This window comes from Saccoglossus kowalevskii, chromosome 8 (assembly GCF_978046115.1).
Source record: "Saccoglossus kowalevskii chromosome 8, keSacKowa6.1, whole genome shotgun sequence".
NCBI lineage: Eukaryota > Metazoa > Hemichordata > Enteropneusta > Harrimaniidae > Saccoglossus > Saccoglossus kowalevskii.
Window position 1 is genome coordinate 10,524,473 of NC_140648.1, and position 12,735 is coordinate 10,537,207.

The 12,735-nt window shown below is 36.8% G+C and overlaps 1 protein-coding gene across 1 annotated transcript in view; it reads left to right on the forward strand.

Moving 5' to 3' along the window:
* LOC100653401 (fringe) overlaps window positions 1–8,463 on the forward strand; it is a 36,014-nt gene extending 27,551 nt beyond the window's left edge. Inside the window, exons 3-10 of the mRNA XM_006825333.3 lie at window positions 624–666; window positions 760–819; window positions 2,672–2,819; window positions 2,965–3,050; window positions 3,598–3,668; window positions 4,191–4,285; window positions 4,862–4,953; window positions 6,141–8,463. Coding sequence (XP_006825396.1) covers window positions 624–666; window positions 760–819; window positions 2,672–2,819; window positions 2,965–3,050; window positions 3,598–3,668; window positions 4,191–4,285; window positions 4,862–4,953; window positions 6,141–6,267 — 722 coding nt within the window. The 3' untranslated portion in view covers window positions 6,268–8,463. The remainder of the gene's footprint in view (window positions 1–623; window positions 667–759; window positions 820–2,671; window positions 2,820–2,964; window positions 3,051–3,597; window positions 3,669–4,190; window positions 4,286–4,861; window positions 4,954–6,140) is intronic.
* The last annotated feature ends 4,272 nt before the right edge of the window (window positions 8,464–12,735 follow it).

Here is a 12,735-nt window from a genome sequence, read left to right on the forward strand (position 1 = left end):
AGATTTGTTCATTTTGTAATGATATCTTTAATTCTCTAATTTTGGTGAATATTTTTGTAAGTTTTGGTAAAAAGTGATATTTTTGACTTCTTGTTGAAAACCGCAAGTCCAATTGCTTTGATATTACATATATAGGTACTACATGTGACCCTCTCTCAGATTTGTTCATTTTGTAATGATATCTTTAATTCTCTAATTTTGATGAATATTTTTGTAATTTTTGGTAAAAAGTGATATTTTCGACTTCTTGTTGAAAACCGCAAGTCCGATTGCTTTGATATATTATACATATAGGTACTACATGTGGACCTCTCTCAGATTTGTTCATTTTCTAATGATATCTTCTGTTCTTTAATTGCCATGTGCATTGCTAACAGCGGAGCTATCTCAGCCGACAGGCTGCTTGTCTATTTACTGTTTTGTAACCTTTTATTCCTTTTTAAACTTTTGTAACCATTCCCTCCGGGGAATGTGTAAGTGTTAATAAAAAATTACTACAAAAATTAATTACTACATGCAATTCACTGTAATGGTATTTTTTCTTAATGATTATATTGTAGTAAGATCATCTAATGATGCTAAGTTTATGCAAATTTAATTTTTGTCTTGATTTCTAATTACAGATGGCCATTTGATCAATACTAATTGCTCTTCTCTTCACACGAGGTGAGTCTAGATTTTATACCACTTACGCGATCTCATAAATGCAAAGATTCATTAATCAATAAATCTGACTTGTTTTTCTTTATTTTTTTGTAGGCAGGCCTTGTGTTGTAAAATGTCTGCTATGTATGACATGTTTTTAGAATCACATAAAAGGTAGGTTTATTAATACAACATAGAATCTAATGTCAACAGAAATGTTCAAACTTTGATAAAAGGTGGTTTTGCTAATACAACATTCAATCTATTGTCGACAGAAATGTTCAAACTTTGATAAAAGGTGGTTTTGCTAATACAACATTCAATCTATTGTTAACAGAAATGTTCAAACTTTGATAAAAGGTGGTTTTGCTAATACAACATTCAATCTATTGTCGACAGAAATGTTCAAACTTTGATAAAAGGTGGTTTTGCTAATACAACATTCAATCTATTGTTGACAGAAATGTTCAAACTTTGATAAAAGGTGGTTTTGCTAATACAACATTCAATCTATTGTCGACAGAAATGTTCAAACTTTGATAAAAGGTGGTTTTGCTAATACAACATTCAATCTATTGTCGACAGAAATGTTCAAACTTTGATGTTAGATCTCAGACTACTATAGACAGACTAGTAATGCTGCTTTTCTATTGGTCAGATGTGTGCCACGTTTATTTTGTTGTTTAACTTTTTAGTCCAATAAACATTCAAACTGACACAACTATAACATAATAAATAATATGATGTCCTTTATTATTTCATCAATTAACGCTGAAATAATGCAAGATGTACAGAGGGAGTAGTATTAGTTGGGTCGTAGTTATATTTTTTTCTGGTTAAACAATCTCCACAAATGTGACAAAACATATGCAAGTTATTACTGTGTTTATTCTCCATAATTCCGTGATCATGAACCAAACAAGAATAGAGATAGCTAAAATTTATGCTTCATTAAAATATCAATTTCCTACTGAATATTCAATGACTTCAAGTGCTTCGTTACGTGATCATATTAAGTTTTCAAACGCATTGTCCAAAAACTATGAAGCGTTCACACAAAGGAACACTTGTCGATGCCAACACCACCATTTTACCTTTATAAGAAATTTTTCGCATATTCTGGGAAAATTCAAAATAATGAGAAATACTACTATAAATTGCTCATTATATATTCATAAATGTCATAGACGAAAGTAGGAGATATTAAAAATGCTCTAACCCACCCACAAATTGGTCGACTTGAACAGAAACAATGGCGATCGAAAGGTCAAACCACACAGATTTAATTTCTGGTTAGTTCGAATAATATGCGTTTGGCATTAGAATGACATTACCAAAACACACATAGCAGGTAAATGCGAGTTTGAGAATCTTCGGGTTTACATGTGTATACTACCAGCAAGGACTGCCGAGGCACGCAGCCCATCGACGTAATCCAAATTAACACCTACAACAATAGGTGTTGCTAGTCTGTCTATAGTAGTCTGAGGTTAGATTCACCAACTAAACTTACAAAAGTCACTCTGGGACAAAATTTCAATATTCCCTGATATATTCCCTAATACACACTCACACTATCAATGATAAATAAATTAATTGGTGACTTTTTAAGCTAAGATTCTTTCTCATAATAAATGGTGCTTCATTTCCTTTGTTGTGTCTGGTACACTGTCTCTATAGAGTTTATTGCATATCACTATTATGAGGTCAACACCTTCAAATGGAGAATCTGTCAGATGATCTGGAGAATTTTATAAACAACCAAAACTTATCAAAATGTAATTTGAAATGTTTTCTTTTGTTGTGTCCTTTATATGATATGAGGTGGTCTAATTTGTGAACTGTGAAGAAAAAAAATGGATGAAAACAAATATTTAATTAGACTGTGCTAATTGATTTGATGGTATTTTACACCACTAGAGGGCACAATTTAAATGGTCTCACTAGAGAGACAGCATCACTTCTGTCTGTACACTTCTACAACTACATTTGTATTTAATAATTTGCATTTATTCATTTATTTCAGATGGTTTTGTCATGTTGATGATGATAATTATTTAAATGTAGCTCAGTTAGTTAAACTTTTACAACAGTACAGACACACTGATGACGTTTATCTGGGAAAACCAAGTCTTTCACATCCTATAGAAGCAGTTGATAGGACAAATAACATGGTGAGTGTTGGCATGGTAACTATTGAGATGGAGAGTTATCAATAGCTTAAAACTTGACTTAGAGTGAAAGTATTGAAACTTGTGTTAAACTTGCCACAAGAGGGCGCTACACCATTCTTATAATTAACTTACCATTTCTCTATAGCGACGAGTGTCATTTTGGTTTGCTACTGGCGGTGCTGGTTTCTGTCTCAGTAGAGCAATGGCTCTGCATATGAGTCCATATGCAAGGTACATATTATTATATTATATTATATTGTTTACAATTTTCTCTATGCAAATCTTATCTCGAAGAACCACATTTTAACTGTAAACCTGTCCACATTTTTTGAAGAGAAATCCTCTGTTTTAATTAAGCAGTATCTGAACTGAATCTTTGTAAAGTGAACACCTGTCTAAACTAAACCTTCTTTAAACAAAACACCTGTCTAAACTAAACCTTCTTTAAACAAAACACCTGTCTAAACTAAACCCCCTCAAAACAAAACGTCTGTCTAAATTAAACCTTCTCAAAACGGAACACCTGTCTAAACTAAACCTTCTCTAAAAGGAACACCTGTCTGAACTGACCCACAACAATTCAGAAAAGTGCTCACCTTCAATGTTAGCTGAAATAACGCAACATTTTTGTATATGAATTGGTTATTCTATCTATTTCTTTCATCTTTAATCCAAAGTTTGCCATTACTTATAATGTATATGTACATGAATTGACCATTACTAAATAAAGTCAGTATTGATGATGAAAATCCTGTAATTTGAGATTATTTCTTTACAGTGGTGGTTCTTTCTCTTCAATGTGCAACAGAATTCGTCTTCCGGATGACGTAACTGTAGGATTCATAGTTGGTGAGTAGTAACACCTCTTTGTAAAACAACTGTTAAATTGGTGAACATGAGAATATATCTTGTTTACAGATTTATTTTGTTTGGTATGTGCATTTGTTAAAAAAGAACTATGGTTAGATAGAATCGCACATGTGAATGTTCTACTGTACTATTATTGTTCTTCTGTCCTTTGTCTATCTATACTTTGAGTGCTAAAAACTATATGCTGTCCATTCAAATGCAAGAAACATAAACGTTACTCATGCGTGTAACTATTACTTCATTGTTACCAATCACAGCACAGAATTTTGACAGTTATTTGAATTTACTAGCTTCCATGTAAATTTCCAAACAGCAGATTTCAAAAAAACTGGTTGCTGTCAGTAAATATTTGTTGATTTGTGAGCCTCTACTATATGCACAATGTTGTCCCTTAATTTATACTCGATACTCATAGTATAACATCAGATTATATTGAATAATTACTGAGGAATACAATATGATATTCATCTGTTCGCTTTCATTGTTATTGCTTCTCAACAGAGGTGCTGCTCAAGAAAAAATTGACCAAAGTGAGCGAATTTAATTCTCACCTTGAGGCTCTTTGGCAAATTAAGAAGTTGGATTTACCCAAACAGGTGAGCATGCAATATTTGTCGTTGAATTGCTATATGCAAGAGGTGATTTATTATGGTATCCTTACAACAATGTGATTCATTTGTGTGACCCACAGTGACCTACAGTAGCCCTGTGAGACCCAAAGTGTGACTCAGTGTGGCACTCATTGACCCAATGTGACCCTGCAGTGACTTACAGTGACCCAGTGTGACCCAAAGTGACATGCAGTGACCTCATGTGACCTATTGTGACCCAATGTGGCTCTCAGTGACCCAATGTAACCCTGCAGTGACTTACAGTGACCCAGTGTGACCCACAATGAACAGGGTAACCTACAGTGTGACTGAGAGACTCATAGTGTGACACACAATGACTCTTACCCAAGTTGACCCCACAGTGACCCAGTGTACCCAGAGTGTGACCCAGTAACCTACAGTGTGACCCAATATGACTTGCACAGACCCAGTGTGACTCACAGTTTCCCAAAGTGACATATAGTGACTCACACATAATTTATTTTTCATGAATGCTCTTAAATTATCAATTTCCAAAAACTGTTAAATCACAACAAAATTTGACTATTTGTAATTTTGTAGGTAACTCTGAGCTATAGCAAAGGCACCAAGAAGTACAAAAATGTCATCACACTTGATAATAGAGTATTTAGTGATGAACAAGATCCTACAAGGTGAGTGTTCTCAAGAAGGATAGAAAAGGAACACATGCTTTGTGTGTTGCATAATTATTGATTATAAATCGTGCCTGACCATTCTTTACCATATTTCGTCATATTCCTTTTATAGAATTACAGAGTTTGTGCATTCTGAACTGGTTTCAGAAATAAGATTCATAAACAAGATAAATTAAACAATGGCATTTTTGTATGTGAAACCTGTGATTTGTGTACTACATCATTGTATGTGAAACCTGTGATTTGTGTACTACATCATTGTATGTGAAACCTGTGATTTGTGTACTGCATCATTGCATGTGAAACCTGTGATTTGTGTACTACATCATTGTATGTGAAACCTGTGATTTGTGTACTGCATCATTGCATGTGAAACCTGTGATTTGTGTACTGCATCATTGCATGTGAAACCTGTGATTTGTGTACTGCATCATTGCATGTGAAACCTGTGATTTGTGTACTACATCATTGTATGTGAAACCTGTGATTTGTGTACTACATCATTGTATGTGAAACCTGTGATTTGTGTCCTGCATCATTGCATGTGAAACCTGTGATTTGTGTACTACATCATTGCATGTGAAACCTGTGATTTGTGTCCTGCATCATTGCATGTGAAACCTGTGATTTGTGTACTACATCATTGTATGTGAAACCTGTGATTTGTGTACTGCATCATTGTATGTGAAACCTGTGATTTGTATACTATGCAAAATGTTGTATGATTACAAAATATCAAGAGAAACCTACATTTAAATTAAAATGAGTGAGTATGTGGAATAACTGATTTGTGTTCATCTCAGACTTAATTAATTATTAATACGTGGGCTTTGTGTTTCTGGATGTGATGATAATTACAGTAAATTTATTTGATGTAATCAAACACCAAACAAGCATCCACTGGTTCTGTGGCGCTATTGGTTAGAACTATATTCATTTTCAAGAGATCTTTATCGCATATTACCAGACATAGTTATAAAAGTTACATACCTTAATCCTTGGTGGATTAACCTATGATTTGTGTGTTACATCATCATTGTATTGGGTACCTGCCTAATCTACAGGATGGCAACATAACGTGGCATCTGTTCTTATGTAGTCATTGCAATTGTTAATGTTATAACTTCACAAAAAGATTTTACACTTGATGAATGTTTAGTAACAGATACATTTTTGTTTGCCAGGTTGAAATCATTACACTGTATGATGTTTCCTCAAGTTGGTGAATGTGCGTTGATGGCGAGACCTCCATCTCTCCTGTCAGGACTTGATGATGGATGGCCACATCTTGGAAAAGGCAATGTTGTATAACAGTACATCCTATTATCAGGAGTTGCCAAATAGCTTAATAGCGTCCGTGCTACCCTATGGAGAGGAATTGGGCACAAGTTTGATTACCAGGTGCATTATGTGTTTTTGAGTTAATGGCTAGTGTATCTCCAAACTATGTTTAGTATTGCTTTTATATTGTTTTATCATCAGGCCAATACTTACCCAGTCAACCAACTACAGCAATTTTTTAATAAAAGGATTGATTGCAATGAACTGTTCAGGCCAAAATTTACCTTCCAAGAACCGTTCAAACTAGATTGATCATGCCAAATTCCAAGAACTGGTCACAGTGAACAAACCAGGCCAAAATTTACCTTCCAAGAACCGTTCAAACTAGATTGATCATGCCAAATTCCAAGAACTGGTCACAGTGAACAAACCAGGCCAAAATTTACCTTCCAAGAACCGTTCAAACTAGATTGATCATGCCAAATTCCAAGAACTGGTCACAGTGAACAGACCAGGCCAAAATTTACCTTCCAAGAACCGTTTAAAGTAGATTGATCATGCCAAATTCCAAGAACTGGTCACAGTGAACAAACCAGGCCAAAATTTACCTTCCAAGAACTTTGCAAAATTTGTATTTATATTCCATGAACACAGGCCAAATTATTTTTTAAGAACTGTTACTGAAATTAACTGGCCAGGCCAAATTTTTTTCCAAGATCTCGAAGATCTTAATGAACAAACTGACAAGGTCAAATTTATAATCCAAGAACTTTTCACTGAACCAACCTAACTAAATTAGTCTTCCAAGAAGATAACAAAAGTTTCAAATCATGTACATTGTACAACATGACCAGGTGAATGCAATATTGCAATTGATCAATAATGCTCTAATTTAAGCCACAGCCACAAGTAATCATGAACGGCAAATCAGCTAGCTATGTAAACCTCTATACAAATGTAAATTTTGTAGAAAAAGATGAAACATTCAAGAGATACTATTTAAAATAATTTTCCCAAAAATCTTTCAATGAATTTAAAATTTATTCATATTTTCTGTGGAACACCTTGCCCCATCCAGAGATCTGATAACTCGTCCAAATTATAACTTGTGATTAGTTTTTTTAACTATAATGTTTTGAATTATTTTTAATTGAAAACAAATACAATGCTACTTTCACTTGTGTAAACAAAAGTTTTGTTTGATTAGACTGTGGAGGCGCTGTTTACACTTTTTAATGTCAGTTTTTAGATTGCCAAAGTTGATAATGAGCTTTTTGGGTTGACATTTTGTGCTCAGAGAGATTGGAAGGGGGGGGGGCTACAAAATGGCAATAATGAAGATAAGGATGTACATGTACACCCCATCCCAGTATTATTGGCCACAAACTCACCTTTGTTATGAGTTTTATCTTCTACAATTAGTGTTGTGATGTACAGAATATTATGACATTCATAACAGTAATTGATATTCAGTTATCATTTAGATAAACCCTAAAACATTTTTTTTGCCTGATGAACAACAACACATCAAAACAAGAGTCTACTAATGCTTATCATTGCAATTTGCATTTTTCAGGTATATTTTTTTTGATGGTGTGATTACATTGAAGTTTCACTCTTGAGATCATTCATATTGCTTTATTGAAGTCTTGTGACAAGTATGTGAAATACGAGAAAATACTGATTAAAAATCAAATTTTAATTATTTTCTTCAAATCTGTATAGTGACAATTATTCGGGCCTCTTATTTGAATTAATGTTTGAATTTTGTCTGTTTGTGCTTTCCAATATGTAAAAAGTTGACATAGGTATACGCTCAATTATTTCACATGTTTACCCACATTCAAATATTTCACATAAAAGTCTCCAATAAAGTTATAGGAGTTTTGGAGTACATCTTTAATCACATACTGTATAAGGTGCAATTATTTGACATTGAGTTTGTACAATGGTTTTGTAGAGGTCACTGTTTTTAGGTATTATTAAAATAAAAATAAATACTTATTTTTATTGATATGTAAAATAAACCTTATGAATTCCAATACATTCTTATTCAATTTGTGTTTGTCCCACTCTTCTGTAATCTCAATAAAACATTGTAAACCCAGTGACTGAAGAAGCAATTATGTGTATATATGAATAGTAGTGGCAATATTTTTATTATGTGTACATAAATGTTGTACATATATTCTGTTAATATGTGAAATAAATTTGATTTCCACATTACTTTTGTTTATTCTGTGTTTGTGTTCGTCCAATTTTTGACATGTTTGCCAAAGGGTGCAACATCTTAGATTCTACGCACTGTGAGCGTGTTCTGTTCTACTGATGTCTTATGAGCTACTCATCCGATTACTATGACACTAGAATAATCCTCAGATCTGATTATTTCAAATCTGGGCATATATTACTTAGCTAATTTGCTTAAATTACTCAAATTTAAGGGTACAATCCCACAGAATGCAATAGGAAACCTTCGTTGCTCGATTCCCCAGGATGCAATCTGAGTGCATTGTGAATGCTCAGATGCTCCATTCCCCAGAGTGCAATGTGAAGGCTAAGATGCTCCATCCCAAATAGTGGAAGGTGAATGCTAAGATACCCATCCCAAAGAGTGCATTATGAGTGGTAAGATGCTCCATCCCACAGAGTGCAATGTGAAGGCTAAGATGCTCCATTCCACAGAGTGCAATATGAATGCTAAGATGCTCCATTCCACAGAGTGCAATGTAAATGGTAAGATTCTCCATCCCACTGAGTGCATTGAGAATGCTAAGATGCTTCATTCCACAGAGTGCAATATGAATGGTAAGATGCTCCATCCCACTGAGTGCAATATGAATGGTAAGATGCTTCATTCCACAGAGTGCAATATGAATGCTAAGATGCTCCATTCCACAGAGTGCAATGTGAAGGCTAAGATGCTCCATCCAAAGAGTGCATTGTGAATGTTAAGATGCTCCATTCCACAGAGTGCAATGTGAAGGCTAAGATGCTCCATCCAAAGAGTGCATTTTGAATGCTAAGATGCTCCATTCCACAGAGTGCAATGTGAATGGTAAGATTCTCCATCCCACTGAGTGCATTGAGAATGCTAAGATGCTTCATTCCACAGAGTGCAATGTGAATGGTAAGATGCTCCATCCCACTGAGTGCAATATGAATGGTAAGATGCTCCATTCCACAGAGTGCAATGTGAATGGTAAGATGCTCCATCCCTCTGAGTGCAATGTGAATGCTAAGATGCTCCATTCCACAGAGTGCAATGTGAATGCTAAGATGCTCCATCCCACTGAGTGCAATATGAATGCTAAGATGCTCCATTCCACAGAGTGCAATGTGAATGGTAAGATGCTCCATCCCACTGAGTGCAATATGAATGCTAAGATGCTCCATTCCACAGAGTGCAATGTGAATGGTAAGATGCTCCATCCCACTGAGTGCAATATGAATACTAAGATGCTCCATTCCACAGAGTGCAATGTGAATGGTAAGATGCTCCACCCAAAGAGTGCAATATGAATGCTAAGATGCTCCACCCAAAGAGTGTAATGTGAATGGTAAGATGCTCCATTCCACAGAGTGCAATGTGAATGGTAAGATGCCTCATTCCACAGAGTGCAATGTGAATGCTAAGATGCTCCACCCAAAGAGTGTAATGTGAATCGTAAGATGCTCCATTCCACAAAGTGCAATGTGAATGGTAAGATGCTCCATCCCACAGAGTGCAATGTGAATGGTAAGATGCTCTATCCCACAGGGTGCAATGTGAATGGTAAGATGCTCCATTCCACAGAGTGCAATGTGAAGGCTAAGATGCTCAATTCCACAGAGTGCAATGTGAATGCTAAGATGCTCCATCCCAAATAGTGGAATGTGAATGCTAAGATACCCATCCCAAAGAGTACATTGTGAGTGGTAAGATGCTCCATTCCACAGAGTGCAATTTGAATGGTAAGATGCTCCGTCCAAGAGAGTGCAATGTGAATGGTAAGATGCTCCATTCCACAGAGTGCAATTTGAATGGTAAGATGCTCCATCCAAGAGAGTGCAATGTGAATGGTAAGATGCTGCATTCCACAGAGTGCAATGTGAATGGTAAGATGCTCCATTCCACAGAGTGCAATTTGAATGGTAAGATGCTCCATCCAAGAGAGTGCAATGTGAATGGCAAGACGCTCCATTCCACAGAGTGCAATGTGAATGGTAAGATGCCTCATTCCACAGAGTGCAATATGAATGGTAAGATGCTCCATTCCACAGAGTGCAATATGAATGCTAAGATGCTCCATTCCACAGAGTGCAATGTGAATGGTAAGATGCTCCATTCCACAGAGTGCAATGTGAATGGTAAAACGCTCCATTTCACAGAGTGCAATATGAATGCTAAGATGGTCCATTCTGCAGAGTGCAATGTGAATGGTTAGATGCTCCATTCCACAGAGTGCAATGTGAATGCTAAGGTGCTCCATTCCACAGAGTGCAATATGAATGGTAAGATGCTCCATTCCACAGAGTGCAATGTGAATGGTAAGATGCTCCATTCCACTGAGTGCAATATGAATGCTAAGATGCTCCATTCCACAGAGTGCAATGTGAATGGTAAGATGCTCCATCCCACTGAGTGCAATATGAATGGTAAGATGCTCCATTCCACAGAGTGCAATGTGAATGGTAAGATACTCCATTCCACAGAGTGCAATGTGAATGCTAAGATGCTCCATTCCGCAGAGTGCAATGTGAATGGTTAGATGCTCCATTCCACAGAGTGCAATGTGAATGCTAAGGTGCTCCATTCCACAGAGTGCAATATGAATGGTAAGATGCTCCATTCCACAGAGTGCAATGTGAATGCTAAGATGCTCCATTCCACAGAGTGCAATGTGAAGGCTAAGATGCTCCATCCAAAGAGTGCATTGTGAATGCTAAGATGCTCCATTCCACAGAGTGCAATGTGAAGGCTAAGATGCTCCATCCAAAGAGTGCATTGTGAATGGTAAGATGCTCCATTCCACAGAGTGCAATGTGAATGGTAAGATTCTCCATCCCACTGAGTGCATTGAGAATGCTAAGATGCTTCATTCCACAGAGTGCAATGTGAATGGTAAGATGCTCCATCCCACTGAGTGCAATATGAATGCTAAGATGCTTCATTCCACAGAGTGCAATGTGAAGGCTAAGATGCTCCATCCAAAGAGTGCATTGTGAATGCTAAGATGCTCCATTCCACAGAGTGCAATATGAATGGTAAGATGCTCCATTCCACAGAGTGCAATGTGAATGCTAAGATGCTCCACCCAAAGAATGTAATGTGAATGGTAAGATGCTCCATTCCACAAAGTGCAATGTGAATGATAAGATGCTGTTTCCCTCGATGCTCCACCCAAAGAGTGCAATGTGAATGGTAAGATGCTCCATTCCACAGAGTGCAATGTGAATGGTAAGATGCTTCATTCCACAGAGTGCAATGTGAAGGCTAAGATGCTCCATTCCACAGAGTGCAATATGAATGCTAAGATGCTCCATTCCACAGAGTGCAATATGAAAGCTAAGATGCTCCATTCCACAGAGTGCAATGTGAATGGTAAGATGCCTCATTCCACAGAGTGCAATATGAATGGTAAGATGCTCCACGCAACGAGTGCAATGTGAATGGTAAGATGCTCCATTCCACAGAGTGCAATGTGAATGGTAAGATGCTCCATTCCACAGAGTGCAATGTGAATGCTAAGACGCTCCATTCCACAGAGTGCAATGTGAATGATAAGATGCTCCATTCCACAGAGTGCAATGTGAATGGTAAAATGCTCCATTTCACAGAGTGCAATATGAATGCTAAGATGGTCCATTCCGCAGAGTGCAATGTGAATGGTTAGATGCTCCATTCCACAGAGTGCAATGTGAATGCTAAGGTGCTCCATTCCACAGAGTGCAATGTGAATGGTAAGATGCTCCATCCCTCTGAGTGCAATGTGAATGCTAAGATGCTCCATTCCACAGAGTGCAATGTGAATGCTAAGATGCTCCATCCCACTGAGTGCAATATGAATGCTAAGATGCTCCATTCCACAGAGTGCAATGTGAATGGTAAGATGCTCCATCCCACTGAGTGCAATATGAATGCTAAGATGCTCCATTCCACAGAGTGCAATGTGAATGGTAAGATGCTCCATCCCACTGAGTGCAATATGAATACTAAGATGCTCCATTCCACAGAGTGCAATGTGAATGGTAAGATGCTCCACCCAAAGAGTGCAATATGAATGCTAAGATGCTCCACCCAAAGAGTGTAATGTGAATGGTAAGATGCTCCATTCCACAGAGTGCAATGTGAATGGTAAGATGCCTCATTCCACAGAGTGCAATGTGAATGCTAAGATGCTCCACCCAAAGAGTGTAATGTGAATCGTAAGATGCTCCATTCCACAAAGTGCAATGTGAATGGTAAGATGCTCCATCCCACAGAGTGCAATGTGAATGGTAAGATGCTCTATCCCA